This window comes from Tachyglossus aculeatus, chromosome 11 (assembly GCF_015852505.1).
Source record: "Tachyglossus aculeatus isolate mTacAcu1 chromosome 11, mTacAcu1.pri, whole genome shotgun sequence".
In the NCBI taxonomy this organism is placed as follows: domain Eukaryota; kingdom Metazoa; phylum Chordata; class Mammalia; order Monotremata; family Tachyglossidae; genus Tachyglossus; species Tachyglossus aculeatus.
The window spans coordinates 34,266,199-34,290,533 of NC_052076.1; the positions used below are offsets into that span (position 1 = coordinate 34,266,199).

Sequence of the window (24,335 nt, forward strand, 5' to 3'; positions counted from 1 at the left end):
TAAGCCACGCTGCTTCTCCAGCCCACAGACCTCACCCGCCCCACCCCAAAGCAGTGGGTGCTGTTTGGCTCTGATCTGGTATTATTCTTAGTAATTATATAAAACGGTAACTGCGGAATTTGCTAAGGGCTCGCTAAGCGCTGGGGTAGACACAAGATAATCAGGCTGGACACAGTCCCCACCCCACCCCACAATCTAAACAGGAAGGAGAACAGGTATTATTGAATCCCCATTTTTCAGATGAGGTGACCGAGGCACCAAGAAGAGAAGTGACTTGCCCGAGGTCAAAACAGCAGGCAAGCGGCAGAGCTGGGATTTGGGATCCAGCTCCTCTGACTCCCAGGACCACGCTACTCCTCTTGGGCGGTTTCTCTGGCAAAGGGGCCCTGAGGAGTCGGGCCTGAGCCCTGGGGAGGGTCCCTTCCTATCACCCTTTACCTCCTCCAGGAGGCCTTCCCAGACTGAGCCCCCTCCTTCCTCTCCCCCTCCTCCTCCTCTCCATCCCCCCCGCCTTACCTCCTTCCCTTCCCCACAGCACCTGTATATATGTTTGTACGGATTTATTACTCTATTTATTTTACTTGTACATATTCTATTTTATTTTGTAATATGTGTGGTTTTGTTCTCTGTCTCCCCCTTCTAGACTGTGAGCCCACTGCTGGGTAAGGACCGTCTCTAGACGTTGCCAACTTGGACTTCCCAAGCGCTTAGTACAGTGTCCTGCACACAGTGAGCGCTCAATAAATACGATTGATTGATTTACCTGGAGTCGTTGAACGAGTGCCACTCGCCGGTCACCGGGCTCCGGCAGTATGCAGTGTAGTGGCCCCCCATGGTCGTCCCGGAGTGATTGGACACCGCGTACAGGTTGTAAATGGCGTGATCTGGGGGGACGGGGTGACTCGGGTGGATTCCAGGCACGTCCTCTCCTCCCTGTCCCTCCTCTCGGGCTCCCTGATCGGGTCCACTCGACGGCCTGGCCCCTTCCTCTCGAGACCCACTCCCTCCCCCCACCTCTTCCCAATTCCCCCGCGCCCCCGGGATGCCACTCACTGCTGCTCCCTGAGGCAAACTCCCTCAAGTCCAGATCCTTGAGTGGGAAGTTCACGAAGGTGGTGAGCTTGCTGGTCCGTATCCTGGATTCCGAGAACCGCTTCAGGTCTGGCAGGGAGGCTGGTCAAGGCAGGCAAAGCTCCAACATCGGACACAAAGACAGAGGGCTTCCTTCTTTTTGAAGGAGGAGGAGAAACAAGCGGGTCCCCCTCTCGCCGTTCCCTCCCTCCCTCAACGTGACATTTAGGCTCCCCATCCCTTGCCCCGAACCCGACTCCCAAGCGAAGATTGCGACCCTACTCGACCCCAAGGATACGGAGCACCAGGATCTTGGGGAATTTCTGGATGGAGAACTTCTTGATACATCTTTTCCTAGCTCGGCAGCGACAGCACGTCTGAAAGGGAAAGGCGGCATCAGGGGTCCGCTCTACCAACGAGTCCTCCCCAGGCTCTAAACCCAGAGACGGTCCAGGCTTGATCCGCTGGCGAGACACTCCCCAGAAGCAGCCCCTAGCCGCACGGGGGGCAAACGGAAGGGGTGGGAGATCTCTCACCGGCTTCTCATCTCCATCAAGAACGTCCTCTTTGGTGAAGAGCCTCAAACAGTCCACCAGAGTAACCTCAGGGTAGCCCCGCTGCAGAGAAAACAGTCTGAGGTCAGAGGGCACGGCCAAGGGAGCGGGAGAAGGGGCTCGAAGTGTGGGGGGTGGGATGGAGGACACCCACCTTGGCGATGGGGAGGGAGAGATCCCAGAAGGGGTCAAAGACCGTGGAGCAGTAACCGCACTCGGTGCAGGTCAGGGAGCTCTTCAGTTGCCCGACAAACAGGTCTAAGAGGCACAAACGGGAGGGGGTGAGCCTGGGAAAAACCGTGTCCTTGCTGTCTTCCTCGAAAACCTCCAATGGCTACCGATCAATCTGCGCATCAGGCAGAAACTCCTCACCCTGGGCTTCAAGGCTGTCCATCACCTCGCCTCCTCCTACCTCACCTCCCTTCTCTCCTTCTACTGCCCAGCCCGCACCCTCCGCTCCTCCACCACTAATCTCACTGTACATCGCTCTCGCCTGTCCCGCCATCGACCCCCGGCCCACGTCATCCCCCGGGCCTGGAATGCCCTCCCTCTGCCCATCCGCCAAGCTAGCTCTCTTCCTCCCTTCAAGGCCCTGCTGAGAGCTCACCTCCTCCAGGAGCCCTTCCCAGACTGAGCCCCTTCCTTCCTCTCCCCCTCATCCCCCTCTCCATCCCCCCGTCTTACCTCCTTCCCTTCCCCACAGCACCTGTATATATGTATATATGGTTGTACATATTTATTACTCTATTTATTTATTTATTTTACTTGTACATTTCTATCCTACTTATTTTATTTTGTTGGTATGTTTGGTTCTGTTCTCTGTCTCCCCCTTTTACACTGTGAGCCCACTGTTGGGTAGGGACTGTCTCTATGTGATGCCAATTTGTACTTCCCAAGCGCTTAGTACAGTGCTCTGCACATAGTAAGCGCTCAATAAATACGACTGATTGATTGATTGATTGATTCCTTCACACCGGTAGAAGCTCCAGAAACCGGGGCTGAGGGGACTCCCGCGGCCCAAGATCCCATCGCCAGCCCGGAACGGCACTCACCCCCAATCCGACTGTCTTCCCGTTCCAGGTATTTCCTCCACATTTGCCTTCCCTTCTCCTCATCCCTGTTCAGAGGCAGAAAGACAAAGCTGTAGAAATGGGGGAGGAAAAGCCCGGACAGCAGAGGGACTCTCTCCCGCTTCCGGAAAACCGTCTGTCCCCAGACGGCAAGACACCACCCTGACAAGGACCTCACCTCTTCTCCCCTTCCCCCCACTTACGGAAGGTGATCGAGGTTCTCCGCGTGGGATCTGGGCCGCACCACGATCCGGTTCACTTCACTGTGGAGCCCGTCGAGGAGAAATCGCAGGAATTCCTGGGCATCTTGCTGGCTGAACAGGGGAAGGGGAAGATGATGGGATGGAGGGAACTGGCCCAGGCTGGGGCTTGAGGAGTCAGCTCTCCCGGTGAATCCGCTGCCCCCCAAGCAGCGACAACCCCTGGTGGGGAACCCTCCCGCACGAGTCTCACTTGTAGCCGACGAAGCGCGGGGCGTATCTCTGGATCTGGGTCTTGAACTCGGACGGGCTCACCACGTCGTTGGCTGCGGAAGTCCACAGTGCCTGGATCAGCCTGGCAAACTCTGTTGGGAAGGCCAAGGGTTTCAGAAGGCAGGAGGGCAGGGGTCGTGGGCCCTTCCCAGGGCTACTATGGAATATAGGTGCCAGGGGGGAAGGGGGTCTCGATCAAGCTAGATCTCTTCCTCCCTCCAAAGCCCTACTGAGAGGTCACCTCCTCCAGGAGGCCTTCCCAGACTGAGACCCCTCCTTCCTCTCCCCCTCCACCTCCTTCCCCTCCCCACAGCACCTGTATATATGTCTGAACAGATTTATTGCTCTATTTATTTTACTTGTACATATTTACTATTCTATCTGTTAATATGTTTTGTTTTGTTGTCCGTCTCCCCCTTGTACACTGTGAGCCCGCTGTTGGGTAAGGACCGTCTCTATGTGTTGCCAACTTGTACTTCCCAAGCGCTTAGTCCAGTGCTCCGCACACAGTAAGCGCTCAATAAATACGACTGAATGAAGGAATCCCCAGAGGCCCCACCCACAGGCTCGTCAGAAAGGCCATGCCGTCGGCCTGGAGGGTGGGCGAGCTGTGGGGTCACAGGGGCCTGGGACCCCAACATCCAGGGGGGCCTCACCCTCCATCAGGGCCGTGTGCATGTGGCTGCCGCTGTTGAGGTCTCGGAGGTAGATCCTCTGGAGGCAATAATCCCGCAGCTCCCGGGTATTGCTCAGGCACTGCAGGATGGAGTTCATGAAGCACTGCAAGGGGAGACGGGAAGCCTAGGGTGACCCGCGTGTTGGGGTTCTCGCGGTCACCCCGGAAACGAATCCTCCCACCACCCCAACTTCCTCTTTCCACGGATGAAAAGACGCTGACTTGTTGTAAACTTCCTCTCTGTCGGCGAAGGATGAGGTAATTTATCGACTGCAGGGAGGCGTGAGAGGCGGAACAGGGAAATGGGACCCACGGGGACTCCCTAGATGTTGCGGTGGTGGGGTGAGGGATGGAGAGAGGTGAACCTGGGGACGGCAACGGGGCAGAGGAAGACTGCCGCCGCAGGGCTTTAACCTCCTCCCTCCTCTAGGCTGGGCCGGCCCAGAACCGGGTAGGAGGCCCAAACCGGGCAGTGATGGGCTCCGGAAAGGCACTCACCGTGTTCCCCAAGTTGCGCAGGCCGACCAGACCCTGGATGCTCTTGGAATTCTACGAGCAAAGAACAAGCTTGAGAATGACGCAGGGAACCGGGCGGCTGAGGTGGTGATGGGGCCGTCACTTCCCATCAACCAACCGACCCATCAGCGAGATTTACTGAGTGCTTACTGTGTGCAGAGCACCGTACTTTATTATTATTATTATAATGGCACAGAGAAGCAGCGTGGCTCAGTGGGAAAGAGCCCCGGCTTTGGAGTCAGAGGTCATGGGTTCAAATCCCAGCTCCACCACTTGTCAGCTGTGTGACTTTGGGCAAGTCACTTAACTTCTCTGGGCCTCAGTTCCCTCATCTGTAAAATGGGGATGAAGACTGTGAGCCCCACGTGGGACAACCTCATCACCTTGTATCCTCCCAGCGCTTAGAACAGTGCTTTGCACGTAGTAAGCGCTTAATAAATGCTATCATTATTATTATTATTATTATTTACTAAGCGCTTACTATGGGCAAAGCACTGTTCTAGGCGCTGGGGGATACAAGGTGATCAGGTTGTCCCACGTGGGGCTCACAGCCTTAATCCCATTTGACAGAGGAGGTAACTGAGGCACGGAGAAGTTAAGTGGCTTGCCCAAGGCCCCACAGCTGACAAGTGGCGGAGTCGGGATTCGAACCCATGATCTTAGTGCTTGGGAGAGCGCAATACAACAGAGTTGGAACGAAAGCTTCCGGCCCACAGTGATCTTACTGGGCTCGGACTAGGTTCGTTGCCATGCCCCTTGCCCTGCTCAGAAGGCTCCCCCATCCCCAGGTGGGCCACACCTATTACGCTCTCCCTGCCCCTATAATGGAGAATTGGTGTGAGGTGTCTGGAACCTTCTCCGGCCCAGAAATTAATGCAGTGCCTTTTTTTTTTCATTCTCCCAATGGCTTTCTTAATCCTCTTCCTTCCGGTCTCTCTAGCTGAACACTTCTGTGGTCAGAGTCCAATTCTTGGGGTCAGGACGTCTAGATTTTACTCCCCGACACTCAGGCAAGTCCAAGAGCAGACCTGGAGAATCAGCAAGGCCTAGTGGAGAAAGCACCAGCCTGGGAGTCAGAAAGAACTGGATTCTAATCCCGGCTCTGCCACTTGTCTGCCGTGTGACCTTGGGCAAGTCGCTTCACTTCTCCGGGCCGGTTACCTCGTTTGGAAAACGGGGATTAAGGCTCCGAGCCCCGTGCGGGACGAGGACCGTGTCCAACCTGATTAGCTTGTATCTACCCCAGCGCTTAACAAATACCATTAATTAAAAAGAAAAAGAGCCTGAATTCTGATCCAGGCCCTACTTCACCGAATGACTTTTTTTCACACGCTCCCCGGTTGCATTCTATAAAGCAGAGAAGCAGCACTAACGACCAAAGATTTCAAACAGTTCTTGCAGAGCTGAATGAACTTAAATGCCCAAAAGATGCTTTAGGGCTTGCAGCTCAAGGAATTGGCCAGGTGGTTGTGAACAAGGCGCTGGACGTATCCTTCCTTTCAGACTCCCTCCATTTTGACATCCTGGGGCCGTTTATTACTCTATTTATTTATTTATTTTACTTGTACATATCTATCCTATTTATTTTATTTTGTTAGTATGTTTGGTTTTGTTCTCTGTCTCCCCCTTTTAGACTGTGAGCCCACTGTTGGGTAGGGACTGTCTCTATATGTTGCCAATTTGTACTTCCCAAGAGCTTAGTACAGTGCTCTGCACATAGTAAGCGCTCAATAAATACGATTGATGATGATGACAGAAAACAGGCCAACTCCAGTGCCGGCCAGTGGTAGCTGACCGGAAAGGAAGCACGGCGGTGGGGTGCTCGGGGGGCTTACCTAAGTCCCAGTTCTGGGCTAAGGAGATGGACAGACAGAGGGGAGAGGTTGGAAGAATGGGCTGACAACTGCCATTTCTCTCTTCTGGGAAAACACTGAGACCTCTGAGCAGGTGGGCAACCCGGTGTCTCGGAAGGGTTAAAGCAAGCGCTTGAAAATGAAATTCTCGCCCCCAGCTCTCCAGAGGGAGGGACTCTGGAAAAGGCAACTCTAGAGCGGTACCAGCTGAGGCGTGTGCGGGGCCAGCTCAGCCCTGATCAGAACGGGAGCTTAAAATAGCTCGGCTAAAATTACCCTTGCTATGTGCTCACGGCCCACTTGGACGTCAGAGCTCAATGGCCCTGGCGGGGAGGATTGGATTGGGGTTCGGGGGCGTGCTGGTGGGGGGGCTGCCTTCCTCTCTGCCGACTCGCTTGCTCTCTCAACGAGTGAGGCTCCTTGTCAGGCCAAAACCTAATCCCAACCTGAGGAGAACGGGCTTCTCTGAATAATAGTCCTCCCCCCAGGTCAAGCGGCCAAAGACAGTGGCGGCGGCGGGTAGGGGCTGGGATCTCAGGGCCAGAGATCAGGATGATTGCGGATTCTCTCCCCGCTCTTGCCCATAGCCCCAATCAAGTGATAAACAGGGAGGAAGGGCAGTGGGAGCAGCTCGGCCTTTGATGTCCTGATAAAAGGAGAGGCCAAGGATTTCTCCACTGCTCCTCTCTGATCTTGCGGTCCCTGCCAAACAGTCTTATCAGAAATCGCTAGTGACCCTGGAAAAGGAGAGCTGGAAAAGCCTGACTTTCCCACTTTGCTGATTCAGGGTTGAAGGACAAGGGCGGATTCTGTTTCAGCACCCGCTTCTGGCCGGGCCTCTGCAGACCATTTCCAAGTGCTTCCCACAACACCTGTATCGACAGGGCTGCTGCATCATGAACAGGCTTGTTGGGTCTCTCTGGGGCTCAATCAATCAATTCTATTTATTGAGTACTTTTTTTTTAATGGTATGTGTGAAGCGCTTACTATGTGCCAGGCACTATACTAAGCACTAGGGTAGATACAAGATAACCAAACTGGACACAGCACCTGTATATATGTTTGTACATATTTATTACTCTATTTATTTTACTTGTACATATCTATTCTACTTATTTTATTTTGTTAGTATGTTTGGTTTTGTTCTCTGTCTCCCCCTTTTAGACTGTGAGCCCACTGTTGGGTAGGGACTGTCTCTATATGTTGCCAACTTGCCAAGCGCTTAGTACAGTGCTCTGCACACAGTAAGTGCTCAATAAATACGATTGATTGATTGATACAATCCAGGTCCCAAATGGGGCTCACATTCTTAATCCCCATTTTACAGATGAGGCAACTGTGGCACAGGGAAGTGACTTGTCCAAGGTCACACAGCAGAGACGGGGTGGAGCCGGGATTAGAACCCAAGTTCTCCTGATTCCCACGCCCGTGCTCAATCCACTAGGCCATGCTGCCGCTCTATTGTGCGTGTGCAGAGTACTGTACAATATAATAGAATTGGTAGACATGCTCCATGCCCACAGTGAGCTTAGAGGGGAAGATGGGCATTCATACTGATAAATAAGTTACAGATATGTACATAAGTGCTGTGGGCCTGGGGAAGGGGTGAATAAAGGGTGCAAATCCAAGTGTCAAGAGAAGCCTGTGGCGGGGGAATCATCATCATCATCATCAATCATATTTATTGAGCGCTTACTATGTGCAGAGCACTGTACTAAGCACTAGGGAAGTACAAGTTGGCAACATATAGAGACAGTCCCTACCCAACAGTGGGCTCACAGTCTAAAAGGGGGAGACAGAGAACAAAACCAAACATACTAACAAAATAAAATAGAGTAGGGGGAAGACTGACTAACCCATTCCCAGGTCCTTAAAGGCAGGGGTAACCGACAACCGGGTAGCAGGAAGTAAGTCAGTGTTGTCACATCATCATCATCATCATCAATCGTATTTATTGAGCACTTACTATGTGCAGAGCACTGTACTAAGCGCTTGGGAAGTACAAGTTGGCAACATATAGAGACAGTCCCTACCCAACAGTGGGCTCACAGTCTAAAAGGGGGAGACAGAGAACAAAACCAAACATACTAACAAAATAAAATAAATAGAATAGGGGGAAGACTGACTAACCCGTTCCCAGGTGCTTCAAGGCAGGGGTAACCGACAACCGGGTAGCAGGAAGTAAGTCAGTGTTGTCACATCACCCATTACGGCGGAACCAGCTCCCACTGGCCTCTCCGGAGCGATTCCTGAGCCAACAACGGGGCCACCCCTCTCCCCTTCAGGGGGATGAATGAATGCCCGCCTGTGGATTCCGGAGTAGGCACCCTCGGTTTGTAATTAAGCCTGACCTCTCTCGGGCACACGGTCCCCCAGGTGGAGCTGGGGGAGAGGCAAGGAGCCAGGCCTGCTGCGCTGCCAGCCGGATATTCTTCTGTAATGAATACGAAATCAGGGAAAGTCAGCACTCTCCACTCTAGGGAAGAACAAACTGTCCTGAGAGTGACCTTTCCTACCTCAGGCCCCAGGGCAAGGCCAGTTGGGAAAGGCTGGTGGGGGGGGGGGGGAGAGGGTCTGCTCCGCCAACTCCTGCCTCTTCCCCATCAACGCTGGGGTGGACAGAGAGAGGACCCACGTCAGTAGCGGCTGGCACTCAACAGAAACGATTGATTGACTGGGTGGGAGTCGAACTACACAACTCAAAGAGGCCTTCCCTCAGCCCTCATTTTCCCTCCCCCCTCTCCCCTCTGCGTCACCCATGCCCTTGGATCTGTAATAAAAGAGGCAGCACGGACCAATGGAAAGAGCATCCATTAGGACCTGAGTTCTAATACTGGCTCGGCTACTTGCCCCGCTGTGTGACCTTGGAAAAGTCACAATTTCTCCGTGCCTCAGGTACCTCATCTGTAAAGTGGGGGTCAAGATGGTGAGTCCTGTATGGGACAGGGGCTGTGTCCAACTTGATTATCTTGTAGCTACCCCAGTCCTTAATACACGGCCTGGCACATAGTAAGTACTTAATAATGATAATGATGGCATTTATTAAGCACTTACTATGTGCAAAGCACTGTTCTAAGCGCTGGGGAGGTTACAAGGTATTTAGGTTGTCCCACAGGGGGCTCAAAGTCTTCATCCCCATTTTACAGATGAGGGAACTGAGGCCCAGAGAAGTTAAGTGACTTGCCCAAAGTCACACAGCTGACAGGTGGTGGAGCCGGGATTTGAACCCACGACTTCTGACTCCAAAGCCCGGGCTCTTTTCACTGAGCCATGCTGCTTTTCAGATATCACAATTACTATTATATAATTATGGCATTTGTGAATCACAGACTATATGTCAAGCACTGGGGTAGATACAAGTTAATCGGGGCGGACAGAGTCCCTTGTCCCACAGGGGGCTGATGGTGTAAGTCGGGAGGAGAATGGGCATTAATTCATTGATTAATTAATAATGGCATTTATTATGCGCTTACTATGTGCAAAGCACTGTTCTAAGCACTGGGGAGGTTACAAGGTGATCAGGTTGTCCCACGGGGGGCTCACAGTCTTAATCCCCACTTAACAGATGAGGTAACTGAGGCCCAGAGAAGTTAAGTGACCTGCCCAAAGTACTGAATCCTCATTTTCCAATTGAGAAAACTGGCCCAGAGAAGGTAAGTGACTTGCCCAAGGTCATCATCATCCATCGTATTTATTGAGAGCTTACTGTGTGCAGAGCACTGTACTAAGCGCTTGGGAAGTACCAGTCGGCAACATATACAGACCGTCCCTACCCAACAACGGGCTCACAGTCTAGAAGGGGGAAGACGGACAACAAAACAAAACACGTGGACAGGTGTCAAGTCATCAGAAGAAACAGAATTCCCACGGCAGACAAGTGGCAGAGTGGGATTAGAACCCAAGTCCTGAGTCTCGCAGACCCAAGATCTTTCCACTAGGCCATGCTGCTTGCCCTTTAAACACTTGCTATTCACCCACCTTTCCACCTACGGCACATATACCCGTCCATAATGTCAAGGCCGTCTTCCCCTCTGGACTTTAAGCTCCTTGTGGGCAGGGATCCTGTCCACGCATATTGTGCTTTTCTAAGCCTTTAGTATAGTGCTCCACACACAGTAAGTGCTCAATATATAGCAATTGAGACCTCCCCCACACCTCTCCCACAGGAGGCTGAACGGAGAGAACAGCAAGTGCCCTTGGGAACAGATCCTCTCCTCAGAAGCCCGTAAACCTGTCGGCACTCACTGATCCCCGGGGAGTGCAAAGGACGAGAGCCATATAAAAACCAAAGGCCACAAGACTCGGTCAGAAGAGTGGATAAGCGGTGTGGCCCAGTGGACGGAACACAGGATCAGGAGTCGGAAGACCCGGCTCCTGGCTCCACCGTTTGCCTGCTGGGTGACCTTGGGCAACACCCTAAACTTCTCTGTGCCTCACCTTCATCATCCTCGTCTATCTCACCGCTGCTGACTTCTCACATATATGTATATATATGTATATATGGTTGTACATATTTATTACTCTATTTATTTATTTATTTATTTTACTTGTACATTTCTATCCTACTTATTTTATTTTGTTGGTATGTTTGGTTCTGTTCTCTGTCTCCCCCTTTTAGACTGTGAGCCCACTGCTGGGTAGGGACTGTCTCTATATGATGCCAATTTGTACTTCCCAAGCGCTTAGTACAGTGCTCTGCCCATAGTAAGCGCTCAATAAATACGATTGATTGATTGATTGATTCTCACCCACGTCCTGCCTCTGGCCTGGAACGCCCTCCCTCCTTATATCCCACAGATGATTACTTTTCTCCCACTTCAAAGCCTTATTGAAGGCACATTTCCGTCAAGAGGCCTTCCCTGACTAAGCCCTCCTTTTCCTCTTCTCCTAACCCCTTTTGCGTCACCCTGACTTGCTCCCTTTATACATCCCCCTCTCCCAGCCCCACGGCACTTATGTACATACCCGTCATTTATTTATACGTATTTAATGTCTGCCTATCCCTCTAGACTGTAAGCTCGTTGTGGGCAGGGAATGCCTCGGTTCATTGTTCATTCATTCCTATTTATTGAGCGCTTACTGTGGGCGGAACATGTCCTACTACATTTTACTCTCCCAAGCGCTTAGGCCGGTGCTCTGCCCACAGTAAGCGCTCAATAAATACAACTGAAAGACTAAAACGGGAGATTCAATTACCCTGTTCTCTCCCTCCCTTACACTGTGAGGTCCTTGTTGTCCAGGGACTGGGTAGGATTAGTACAGTGCTCTGCACACACTAAGCGCTCAATAAATACAACTGAAAGACTAAAACGGGAGATTCAATACCTGTTCTCTCTCCCTTACACTGTGAGGTCCTTGTTGTCCAGGGACTGGGTAGGATCAGTACAGTGCTCTGCACACAGTAAGCGCTCAATAAATACAACTGAAAGACTAAAACGGGAGATTCAATACCTGTTCTCTCTCCCTTACACTGTGAGGTCCTTGTTGTCCAGGGACTGGGTAGGATCAGTACAGTGCTCTGCACACAGTAAGCGCTCAATAAATACAACTGAAAGACTAAAACGGGAGATTCAATACCTGTTCTCTCTCCCTTACACTGTGAGGTCCTTGTTGTCCAGGGACTGGGTAGGATTAGTACAGTGCTCTGCACACAGTAAGCGCTCAATAAATACAACTGAAAGACTAAAACGGGAGATTCAATACCTGTTCTCTCTCCCTTACACTGTGAGGTCCTTGTTGTCCAGGGACTGGGTAGGATTAGTACAGTGCTCTGCACACAGTCAGTGCTCAATAAATACGATTAAATGAATGAAAATCTGACTATTATAATAATTATAGTGGCATTTATTAAGCGCTTACTATGCGCAAGGCACTGTTCTAAGCGCTGGGGAGGTAACAAGGTGATCAGGTTGTCCCACGGGGGCCTCACAATCTTAATCCCCATTTTACAGATGAGGTAACTGAGGCACAGAGAAGTGAAGTGACTTGCCCAAAGTCACACAGCTGACAGTTGGCGGAGCCGGGATTTGAACCCATGACCTCTGACTCCAAAACCCGGGCCTTTTCCACTCAGCCACGTCCAGTGCTTGGCATACAGTAAGCAGCGTGGCTCGGTGGAAAGAGCCCGGGCTCTGGAGTCAGAGGTCATGGGTTCAAATCCCGGCTCCGCCAACTGTCAGCTGCGTGACTTTGGGCAAGTCACCTCACTTCCCTCATCTGTAAAATGGGGCTTAGAACTGGGAGCCCCCCTGTGGGACAACCTGATCACGCTGTAACCTCCCCAGTGCTTGGCACATAGTAAGCGCTTAACAAATACCATCATCATTATTATTATTAACAAATCCCACCGTTAGGGTTCCTCCTGGGAATGCTGGTCAGACTTAGGTCGGACCAAGGTCAGTTGGGATTCAAGAACCCCCGAACCTCAAGGTCCTTCACCCGCTGGTGCCCGGGATCCCGGCCGTGGCTCACGAGCTTTGCATGGCCCTGGCCCAGGGTAGGGCACTCGCTGCCAACATGAGTCGGCTCCTCTTACATAAGAACCGTCAAGCTCAAACCACTTCTCTCTCCCACCAGGCGGGAGCTTCCAATCCCATGGTTTCCCCTCTGTTTTTCCGAGGCATCTGGAAAGTTTTAGGGGGGGTCGGGGAGAAAGAAAAAGACCACCAGCTCCTGCCTTCCCCGGGTGAGAGGGCTCCCCTCCAGATGCAGGAAGGTCACTTTTAGGGGCAGGGGCTCAGCCTAAACCGGCTGTTTTGTTGAGGGTCTGGCCTTGGCTGGGCAAGGGTCCCACTCCCCCTACATCAATCAATCAATCAATCAATCGTATTTATTGAGCGCTTACTATGTGCAGAGCACTGTACTAAGCGCTTGGGAAGTACAAATTGGCAACACATAGAGACAGTCCCTACCCAACAGTGGGCTCACAGTCTAAAAGGGGGAGACAGAGAACAGAACCAAATATACCAACAAAATAAAATAAGTAGGATAGAAATGTACAAGTAAAATAAATAAATAAATAAATAGAGTAATAAATATGTACAACCATATATACAGGTGCTGTGGGGAAGGGAAAGAGGTAAGACGGGGGGATGGAGAGGGGGGAGAGGGGGATGAGGGGGAGAGGAAAGAAGGGGCTCAGTCTGGGAAGGCCTCCTGGAGGAGGTGAGCTCTCAGCAGGGCCTTACATCCCTGCTCCTCTAGGCATAGCGGCAAGATCACGGATTTGGGAGCCAGAGGATGTCGGGTTCTAATCCCGGGGGTCTGTCGCTTGCCTGCTGTGTCACCTTGGGCAAATCTTTTCACTTCTCTGTGCCACAGTTACCTCATCTGTAAAATGGGCATTACGACACGAGACAACCCGATTTCCCTGGATCCACCCCAGTGCTCAGAAAAGTGCTTGGCACATAGTAAGCGCCTAACAAGTACCCTAATTATCAGTGCTTAGAACAGTGCCTGGCTGGAGAAGCAGCGTGGCTCACTGGAAAGAGCACGGGCTTTGGAGTCAGAGTTCATGGGTTCAAATCCCGGCTCTGCCAATTGTCAGCTGTGTGACTTTGGGCAAGTCACTTCACTTCTCTGGGCCTCAGTTCCCTCACCTGTAAAATGGGGATTAAGACTGTGAGCCCCCCATGGGACAACCTGGTCACCTTGTAAACTGAACAGTGCTTTGCACATAGTAAGCGCTTAATAAATGCCATCATCATCATAGTAAGAGCTTAATACCCTAATTATTATCATTATGTCTCCACTTGTCCTATTCGGGGTTTGGCCTCCAGGGACTTGGGGTGGGGGGGATGCGGGGAGCCCCCAAGACCCCGAGTTCTGGCTTCCCGGGGTGATTCCCGGGATGCGGCAATCAATCAATCGTATTTATTGAGCGCTTACTGTGTGCAGAGCACTGTACTAAGCGCTTGGGAAGTACAAGTTGGCAATAATAATGATGGCATTTGTTAAGCGCTTACCATGTGCCAAGCACTACTCTAAGCAGAGGGTTTCCCCAGGACACGTTCAAAGGGGGGAGACCCCCAAGGTGGGAGAAGCCCCCTCCCCCTCCAAAGAGAAGGGTGAGGGTGGGGTGGGCCTGACCAGGAATCCCCCCGGGGGTTAACAATAATGTTGGTATTTGTTAAGCGCTTAGATAAGCAGTGTGGCTCAGCAGAAAGAGCCCGGGCTTGGGAGTCAGAGGTCATGGGTTCTAATCCCGATTCCGCTGCTGGTCGGCTTTGTGACTTTAGGCAAGTCACTTCTCTTCCCTGGGCCTCAGTTCCCTCATCTGGAAGATGGGGCTGAAGACTGTGAGCCCCATGTGGGACAACCAGATCACCTTGTATCCTCCCCTGTGCTTAGAACAGGGCTTTGCACATACTAAGCGCTCAACAAAAGACATCATTATTCATTTATTCAATCGTATTTATTGAGCGCTTACTGTGTGCAGAACTGGGATAATAATAATAATAATAATAATGGCACTTATTAAGCGCTTACTATGTGCAAAGCACTGTTCCAAGCACTGGGGAGGTTACAAGGTGATAGATACAAGGTGATCAGGTTGCCCTCCGTGGGGCTCCCAGTCTTCACCCCCATTTTACAGATGAGGGCACTGAGGCCCAGAGACATGACTTGCCCATGGTCACCCCGCTGGTGAGTGGGGGAGCGGGGCTGAGAACCCACCAGTCTATATGTTTTGTTTCGTTGTCCGTTTCCCCTTTCTAGCCTGTGAGCCTGTTGTTGGGTAGGGACCGTCTCTATCTGTTAACGACTTGTACTTCCCAAGCGCTTAGTACAGTGCTTTGCCCCCAGTAAGCGCTCAATAAATACGATTGAATGAATGAATGAATTATTACGTGTGTGTATATATATATATATATATACACATATATATATAATTCTATATATCTATTCTGATGGTATTGACACCTATTTTTGTTGTCTGTCTCCCCTCCTCTAGACTGTGAGCCCATTGCTGGGTAGGGACCGACTCTATATGTTGCCAATTTGTACTTCCCAAGCGCTTAGTCCAGTGCTCTGCACACAGTAAGCACTCAATAAGACAATGACTGAATTATTATATCTATATGTTGCCGGCTTGTACTTCCCAAGTGCATAATCCAGTGCTCTGCACACAGTAAGCGCTCAATAAATACGATTGAATGAACAAATTATTATGTATGTATATATATCTGTAATTCTATTTATCTATTCTGATGGTATTGACACCCATTTGTTTTGTTGTCCGTCTCCCCCTTTTAGGCTAGGCGCCCGTTGTTGGGTAGGGACCGTCTCTATGGTGCCGACCTGTACTTCCCAAGCGTTTAGCCCAGTGCTCTGCACCCAGTCAGCGCTCCATTCATTCATTAATTCAATCGCATTTATTGAGCGCTGACTGGGTGCAGAGCACTGTACTAAGCGCTTGGGAAGTACAAGTCGGCAACATATAGAGACGGTCCCTACCCAACAACGGGCTCACAGTCTAGAAGGGGGGACAGACAACAAAACAAAACATGTAGACAGGTGTCAAAATCGTCGGAACAAATAGAATTAAAGCTATATGCACATCATTAACAAAATAAATAGCAAATATGTACAAGTAAAATAGAGTAATAAATCTGTACAACTATATATATATATATATATATATATATATATATATATATATATATATATATATCCCCACGGGGGGGGGATGGGGAGGAGGAGAGCCCGTTGTTGGGTAGGGACCGTCTCTTTATGTTGCCAACTTGTACTTCCCAAGCGCTTAGTACAATGTTCTGCACACAGTAAGCGCTCAACAAATACAGCCTGGCTCAATGGAAAGGGCACGGGCTTTGGAGTCAGTGGTCATGGGTTCAAATCCCGGCTCCGCCAATTGCCAGCAGTGTGACCTTGGGCAAGTCACTTAACTTCTCTGTGCCTCAGTTACCTCATCTGTAAAATGAGGATTGACTGTGAGCCTCCCGTGGGGCAACCTGATCACCGTGTACCCCCCCAGCGCTTAGAACAGTGCTCTGCACATAGTAAGCGCTTAACAAATGCCATTATTATTATTAACAAATACGATTGAAAGAATGAATGAATGAGAGGAAAAAGCGGCATGGCTTAGTGGAAAGAGCCCGGGGTCTGGAGTCAGAGGTCAGGGGTTCAAATCCCGGCTCTGTCACTCATCAGCTGTGTGACTTTGGGCAAGTCACAACTTCTCTGTTTCCTCATCTGTAAAATGGGGATGAAGACTGTGAGCACCCCGGGGGGCAACCTGATCACCTTGTCACCTCCCCGGCGCTTAGAACGGTGCTTTGCACATAGTAGGCGCTTAATAAATGCCATCATCATTATTGTTATTATTCTCTGGGCCTCAGTTCCCCCATCTGTAAAATGGGGATGAAGGCTGTGAGCCCCCCGGGGGACAACCTGATCACCTTGTCATCTCCCCGGGGCTTAGAACGGTGCTTTGCATATAGCAAGGGCTTAATAAATGCCATCATTATTATTATTACTATTCTCTGGGCCTCAGTTCCCTCATCTGTAAAATGTGGACGGAGACTGTGAGCCCCCCGGGTGACAACCTCATCACCTTGTCACCTCCCCGGCGCTTAGAACGGTGCTCTGCACATAGTAAACGCTTAACAAATGCCATCACCATCATTATTATTATTCTCTGTGCCTCAATTACCCCATCTGTAAAATGGGAATGAAGACTGTGAGCCCCCCGGGGGGCAACCTGATCACCTTGTCACCTCCCCGGCGCTTAGAACGGTGCTTTGCACATAGTAAGCGCTTAATAAGTGCCATCATTATTATTATTATTCTCTGGGCCTCAGTTCCCCCATCTGTTAAATGTGGACGAAGACTGTGAGCCCCCCGGGGGGCAACCTGATCATCGTGTCACCTCCCCGGCGCTTAGAACGGTACTTTGCACATAGTAAGCGCTTAATAAATGCCATTATTATTATTATATTATAATAATATTAATTATAACATTATTAGTCTCTGGGCCTCCGTTCCCCCATCTGTAAACTGTGGACGAAGTCTGTGAGCCCCCCGGGGAGCAACCTCATCACCTTGTCACCTCCCCGGCGCTTAGAACGGTACTTTGCACATAGTAAGCGCTTAATAAATGCCATTATTATTATTATATAATAATAATAATATTAATTATAATATTATTATTCTCTGGGCCTCCGTTCCCCCATATGTAAAATGCGGACGAAGTCTGTGAGCCCCCCGGGGGGCAACCTCATCACCTTGTCACCTCCCCGGCGCTTAGCACGGTACTTTGCACATAGTAAGCGCTTAATAAGTGCCATTATTATTATTATATTATAATAACATTAATTATAACATTATTATTCTCTGGGCCTCCGTTCCCCCATCTGTAAAATGCGGACGAAGTCTGTGAGCCCCCCGGGGGGCAACCTCATCACCCTGTCACCTCCCCGGCGCTTAGCACGTAGTAAGCGCTTCACCAGCGTGGCTCAGGGGAAAAAGAGCCCGGGCTTTGGAGTCCGAGGTCATGGGTTCAAATCCCGGCTCCGCCAACTGCCAGCTGGGTGACTTTGGGGAAGTCACTTGACTTCTCTGGGCCTCAGTGAGCTCGTCTGTCAAATGGGGATGAAGACTGTGAGGCCCAGGTGGGACAACCTGATGCCCTTGTCACCTCCCCAGCGCTTAGAACAGTGCTTTGCACATAGTAAGCGGTTCATAGATGCCATCATTATTATTAGTCACCAAGGCCATGACGATTATTATTACCGCTGTGACTAAGGACTGGCGGGGCGAGGGCGCCTACCTTGGCCTTGTTGAGGAGGAGGCCGAGGAAGGTGGAGAGGAGCAGGGAGCGGGGCAGCGGGGCGCGGGGCAGCGGGGCGCGGGGCCGCAGGTCCTCGCCCAGCCCGGGGAAGGGGGCGGCGGGGGGCTCCTCGGGAACGGTCACGGTGTACGAGCTCCGCATGGCGGGGCGGGGGGGAGGACACGGGGGCAACGGAGACCCCGGCCCGGGCCACAGCGGCACGACCGCCGCCGCCGCCACCCTCCTCTCCTCAGAAGCGCGCCCGCCCCCTCCGCTCTCTCCTCCTCCCTCTGACGTCACTGGGGGCGGGGCGAGGACGGCGCGCCCGCCCCCTCCCGCCCAATGGGGCGGTGGCTCGCGCCCTCTGACGTCACGGGGGGCGGGGCGAGGACGGCGCGCCCGCCCCCTGCGCCCCGTGGGGCGGTGGCTCGCGCCCTCTGACGTCACGGGGGCGGGGCGAGGACGGCGCGCCCGCCCCCTCCCGCCCAATGGGGCGGTTGCTCGCGCCCTCTGACGTCACGGGGGGCGGGGCGAGACAGCGCGCCCGCCCCCTCCGCCCAATGGGGCGGTGGCTCGCGCCCTCTGACGTCACGAGGACTGGGGCGAGGACGACGAGCGCCCGCCCCCTCTGCTCTCTCGCCCAATGGGGCGGTGGCTAGTACCTTCTGACGTCACGGGGGCGGGGCGAGGACGGCGCGCGCCCGCCCCCTCCCGCCCAATGGGGCGGTGGCTCGCGCCCTCTGACGTCACGAAGACTGGGGCGAGCAGGACGCGCGCCCGCCCCCTCCCGCCCCATGGGGCGGTGGCTCGAGCCCTCTGACGTCACGGGGAGCGGAACGAGGAGAGCGCGCGCCCGCCCCCTCCGCTCTCTCGCCCAATGGGGCGGCGGCTCGCGCCCTCTGACGTCACGAAGAGCGGGGCGAGGACGACGCGCGCCCGCCCCCTCCGCTCTCTCGCCCAATGGGGCGGCGGCTCGCGCCCTCTGACGTCACGAATAGCGGGGCGAGGACGACGAGCGCCCGCCCCTCCAGCCCTCCCGCCCAATGGGGCGGTGGCTCGCACCCTCTGACGTCACGGGGGCGGATCGAGGAGAGCGCGTGCCCGCCCCCTCCCGCCCAATGGGGCGGTGGCTCGCGCCCTCTGACGTCACGGGGGGCGGGGCGAGGACAGCGCTCCCGCCCCCTCCGCCCCATGGGGCGGAGGCTCGCGCCCTCTGACGTCACGAAGAGCGGGGCGAGGACGACGCATGCCCGCCCCCTCCCGCCCCATGGGGCGGTGGCTCGCGCCCTCTGACGTCACGAGGACTGGGGCGAGGACGACGCGCGCCCGCCCCCTCCCGCCCCATGGGGCGGTGGCTCGCGCCCTCTGACGTCACGGGGGGCGGATCGAGGAGAGCGCGCGCCCGCCCCCTCCCCCCCCGCTCTCTCGCCCAATGGGGCGGCGGCTCGCGCCCTCTGACGTCACGAAGAGCGGGGCGAGGACGACGCGCGCCCGCCCCCTCCGCTCTCTCGCCCAATGGGGCGGCGGCTCGCGCCCTCTGACGTCACGAAGAGCGGGGCGAGGACGACGCGCGCCCGCCCCCTCCGCTCTCTCGCCCAGTGGGGCGGTGGCTCGAGCCCTCTGACGTCACGGGGGCGGGGCGAGGACGGCGCGCGCCCGCCCCCTGCGCCCTCCCGCCCAGTGGGGTGGTGGCTCACGCCCTCTGACGTCACGGGGGCGGATCGAGGAGAGCAAGCGCCCGCCCCCTCCCGCCCAATGGGGTAGGTGGCTCGCGCCCTCTGACGTCACGGGGGGCGGATCGAGAGCGCGCGCCCGCCCCCTCCGCCCATTGGGGCGGTGGCTCGCGCCCTCTGACGTCATGGGGGCAGATCAAGGAGAGCACGCACCCGCCCCCTCCGCTCTCTCGCCCAATGGGGCGGTGGCTCGCGCCCCCTGACGTCACGAAGACTGGGGCGAGGACGACGAGCGCCCGTCCCCTCCACCCCCCGCCCAATGGGTCGGTGGCTCGTACTCTCTGACGTCACGGGGGGCGGGTAGAGGACGGCGCGCGACCGCCCGCTGCGCCCTCCCGCCCAAGGGGGAGGTGGCTGACGCCCTCTGACGTCACGGGGGGCGGGGGCGAGAACAGCTCGCGCCCGCCCCCTCCGCCCGCCCGTCCAATGGGGCGGTGGCTCGCGCCCTCTGACGTCACGAAGAGCGGGGCGAGGACGACGAGCGCCCGCCCCTTCAGCCCTCCGGGGCGGTGGCTCGAGCCCTCTGACATCACGGGGGGCAGGTCGAGGACGGCGCGCGCCCGCCCCCTCTGCCCTCCCGCCCAATGGCGCGGCGGCTCGCGCCCTCTGACGTCACGGGGGCTGGGCGAGGACAGCAGGCGCCCCCCCCCCGCCCAATGCGGCGGTGGCTCGGGCCCTCTGACGTCACGAAGAGCGGGTCAATCAATCAATCAATCGTCATGGGGGGCGGAGCGAGTGCAGCGCGCGCCCGCCCCCTCCGCCCAATGGGGCGGAGCGAGGACGGCGCGCCCGCCCCCTCTACCCGCCCGTCCAATGGCGCGGCGGCTCGGGCCCTCTGACGTCACTGGGGGCGGGGCGAGGACAGCGCGCGCCCGCCCCCTCCGCCCAGTGGGGCGTTGGCTCGCGCCCTCTGACGTCACGAAGAGCGGGGGGCGAGGGCGGGGCGTGCCCGCCCCCTCTGCCCTCCCGCCCAATGGGGCGATGGCTCGCGCCCTCTGACGTCACGGGGGGGCGGGGCGAGGACAGCGCGCGCCCGCCCCCTCCGCCCAATGGGGCGGTGGCTCTCGCCCTCTGACGTCACGGGGGGCGGGAAGCGACGGCCCGTCCCGCTGGCCCTGACAGGGGAACCATCATCATCATCACCACCACAATAATAATTATGATGGCATTTGTTAAGCGCTTACTACATGACAAGCACTGTTCTAATAATACTAATAAGGACAATGGCACTTATTAAGCGCCTACTATGTGCCAAGCACTGTTAATAATAATAATAATGATGGCATTTGTTAAGCGCTTACTATGTGCAAAGCACTGTTCTAAGAGCTGGGGGGCATACGAGGTGATCAGGTCGTCCCACGTGGGGCTCACAGTCGTAACCCCCATTTTACAGATGAGGGAACTGAGGCTCAGAGTAGTGAAGTGACTTGCCCAAGGTCGCACAGCAGACATGTGGTGGAGCTGGAATTCGAACCCATGACCTCTTACTTCAAAGCCCGTGCTCTTTCCACTGAGCCACACTGCTTATAATAATAATAATAATGGTATCTATTAAGCACTTACTATGTGCAAAGCACTGCTCTAAGCGCTGGGGAGTTTACAAGGTGATCAGGTTGTCCCACGGGGGGCTCACAGTCTCAATCCCCATTTTACAGATGAGCTAACAGGCCCAGAGAAGTGAAGTGACTTGCCCAAAGCCACACAGCTGACAAGTGGAGGAGCCGGGATTTTGAACCCATGACCTCTGACTCCAAAGTCCGTGCTCTTTCCACTGAGCCACACTGTTCAAATGATAGTAATCATTTAAACTCTCTCCCACATCCTGCTCTTGTCCTGGAACACCCTCCCTATTTGTGTCTGATGGACGATCATTCTTCCCACCTTGAAGGCACATCTCCTCCAAGAGTGACTTGCCCGAAGTCACACAGCTGACAAGCGGTGGAGCTGGGATTAGAACCCACGACCTCTGACTCCCAAGCCCGGGCTCTAAAATGGGGATGAAGACTGTGAGCCCCATGTGGGGCAGGGACTGTGTCCAACCTGAGTAGCTTATGTCTACGCCAGTGCTTAGTACAGCGCTCAGCACATAGCATGTGGAGAAGCAGCGTGGCTCAGTGGAAAGAGCACGGGCTTGGGAGTTAGAGGTCGTGGGTTCTAGTCCCGGCTCCGCCGCTTGTCAGCTGTGTGACTTTGGGCAAGTCACTTCTCTGGGCCTCAGTTCCCTCGTCTGGAAAATGGGGTTGAAGAGTGTGAGCCCCATGGGGGACCACCTGATGACCTTGTAACCTCCCCCGTGCTTAGAACAGTGCTTTGCACATAGTAAGCACTTAATAAATGCCATCATTATTATTATTATTAGAACAGTGCTTGGGCACAGAGTAAGCACTTAATAAATGTCATAATTATTATTATTAGAACAGTGCTTGTCACATAGTAAGTGCTTAATTCATTCATTCATTCATTCAGTCGTACTTATTAAGCGCTTACTGTGTGCAGAGCACTGTACTAACCGCTTGGGAAGTATAAGTCATCAACATAAAGAGATGGTCCCTACCCAACAGCGGGCTCACAGTCTAGAAGGGGGAGACAGAGAACAAAATAAAACATGGAGACAGGTGTCAAAATCATCAGAACAAATAGAATTAAAGCAAGTGCTGGAGAGCTAAGGGAGTGGTGAATAAAGGGGGCAAATCCAAGTGCAAGGTTGATGCAGAAGGGAGTGGGAGAAGAGAAAATGAGGGCTTAGTCAGGAAAAACCTCTTGGAGTAAGCACTCAATAAATACGATTGAATGAATGAATTTTACAGATGAGGGAACTGAGGCACAGATGATGATGATGATTGCATTTGTTAAGTGCTTACTACATGCAAAGCACTGTTCTAAGCGCTGGGGAGGTTACAGAGTGAACAGGTTGTCCCACGTGGGGCTCACATTCTTCACCCCCATTTTCCAGATGAGGTAACTGAGGCCCAGAGAAGTGAAGTGACTCGCCCAGAGTCACACGGCTGACAACTGGCGGAGCCGGGGTTTGAACCCACGACCTCTGACTCCAAAGCCCGGGCTCTTTCCGTTGAGCCACGCTGCTTCACTTCGCAGAGAAGTGAAGTGACTTGTTCAAGGTCACACAGCAGATCAGTGGTGGAGCTGAGAGTAGAACCCAGGTCTTTATAACTCCCAGGCCTGTGTCCTATTTACTAAACCACACTGCTTCTACACTTCTAAATCCTGCTCCTTCATTGGGGGAGAAGTGGCCGAATTTGCTCCAGGAGCCCTGACTCCCAACCCCTCTTGCTCCCTTCCTGCGTGGCTCAGTGGAAAGAGCACGGGCTTTGGAGTCAGAGGTCATGGGTTCGAATCCCGGCTCCGCCACATGTTTGCTGTGTGACCTTGGGCCAGTCGCTTAACTTCTCGGAGCCTCAGTTACCTCATCTGTAAAATGGGGGTGATGACTGTGAGCCCCACGCGGGACAACCTGATCATCTTGTATCCTCCCCCAGCGCTTAGAACAGTGCTTTGCACGTAGTAAGCGCTTAACAAATTCATTCAATCGTATTGATTGGGCGCTTACTGTGCGCGGAGCACTGCGCTGAGCGCTTGGGAAGTACAAGTTCTCCCCCTCCTCCCCCTCTCCATCCCCCCCCTACCTTCCTCCCCTCCTCACAGCACCTGTGTATATGTATATATGTTTGTATGTATTTATCACTCTATTTTATTTGTACATATTCTATTTATTATATTTTGTTAATATGTTTTGTTTTGCTCTCTGTCTTCTAGACTGTGAGCCCACTGTTGCGTAGGGACCGTCTCTATATGCTGCCAACTTGGACTTCCCAAGCGCTTAGTAAGCACTCAATAAATATGATTGAATGAATGAATGAACAAATGCCATTATTATTATTATTATTATTATTATTATTCCCTCAGCGGGCAGCTCTCCGCAGGTTAGGCAGTCCCAGGCCTGCTGTTTTGTCTAATGTTGGAGGAGCCCTCCCCAAAAGCACCCCTCCTTCCACCGGGGCTTCAGCTTAACTCTGCGAAACGGAGAAATCCAAGGAGGTGGAAATCCTGACTAGCCTCAAGTGGTCTCGGTTTCCTTTTTCAACCCAAACCGCAGCACAGACATTTTACCAGGAGTAAATAGCAGCCTTTGACTCTAGGCCCCACGCCCCTCCCTCTGGGAGGTAGAGCTGGACTCCCAGGAGTCGTTTACCCGGAGGAGCTGCCTTTTTGGAGTGGGCACGGGATCAGGGGGTCTGGGAAAGACACTCTCAGCTGGCATGGGTGTCAGGCGTCCCATCCCATTCACCGCTTCGGGACCCTGCGTCTCTTGGATATTATCCCGCTCTACCGATGCTCTCCAACCCAGCCCCCTCCCTCCTCGCAACGCTGCCCGTGAACCTGTCAAGGGAAAGTAATTTGTTTAGAGCTGGTGGGATATTTTTAGCAGCATTTAAAAATACTAAAGAGAGGCAGCATGCACCATTACTCATCCTCGAGCTCCTTCTGTTCCTAGTAAAACAGGCCTGGCATGCACACACGAATGCTTCCACGGCCACAGACACTTTGTCCCGTGCTCCGGCCACAGGTACGACCCACGAAACCCC

The 24,335-nt window shown here is 53.7% G+C and overlaps 1 protein-coding gene across 3 annotated transcripts in view; it reads right to left on the reverse strand.

The window, feature by feature from the left end:
• The window catches only part of USP2 (ubiquitin specific peptidase 2), a 72,676-nt gene that overhangs the window by 2,361 nt on the left and 45,980 nt on the right, over positions 1-24,335 (reverse strand). For 2 of the 3 annotated variants that reach the window (XM_038754367.1, XM_038754368.1), the window contains exons 3-12: positions 4,343-4,393; positions 3,825-3,948; positions 3,149-3,260; positions 2,899-3,009; positions 2,678-2,742; positions 1,780-1,883; positions 1,608-1,688; positions 1,370-1,448; positions 1,054-1,161; positions 764-884 (exon numbers count right to left, since the gene is read on the reverse strand). In XM_038754367.1, coding sequence (XP_038610295.1) covers positions 764-884; positions 1,054-1,161; positions 1,370-1,448; positions 1,608-1,688; positions 1,780-1,883; positions 2,678-2,742; positions 2,899-3,009; positions 3,149-3,260; positions 3,825-3,948; positions 4,343-4,393 — 956 coding nt within the window. Of the gene's footprint in view, positions 1-763; positions 885-1,053; positions 1,162-1,369; positions 1,449-1,607; positions 1,689-1,779; positions 1,884-2,677; positions 2,743-2,898; positions 3,010-3,148; positions 3,261-3,824; positions 3,949-4,342; positions 4,394-17,998; positions 18,213-24,335 lie in introns of those variants that run through there. The other variant, XM_038754369.1, reaches the window with a different exon arrangement.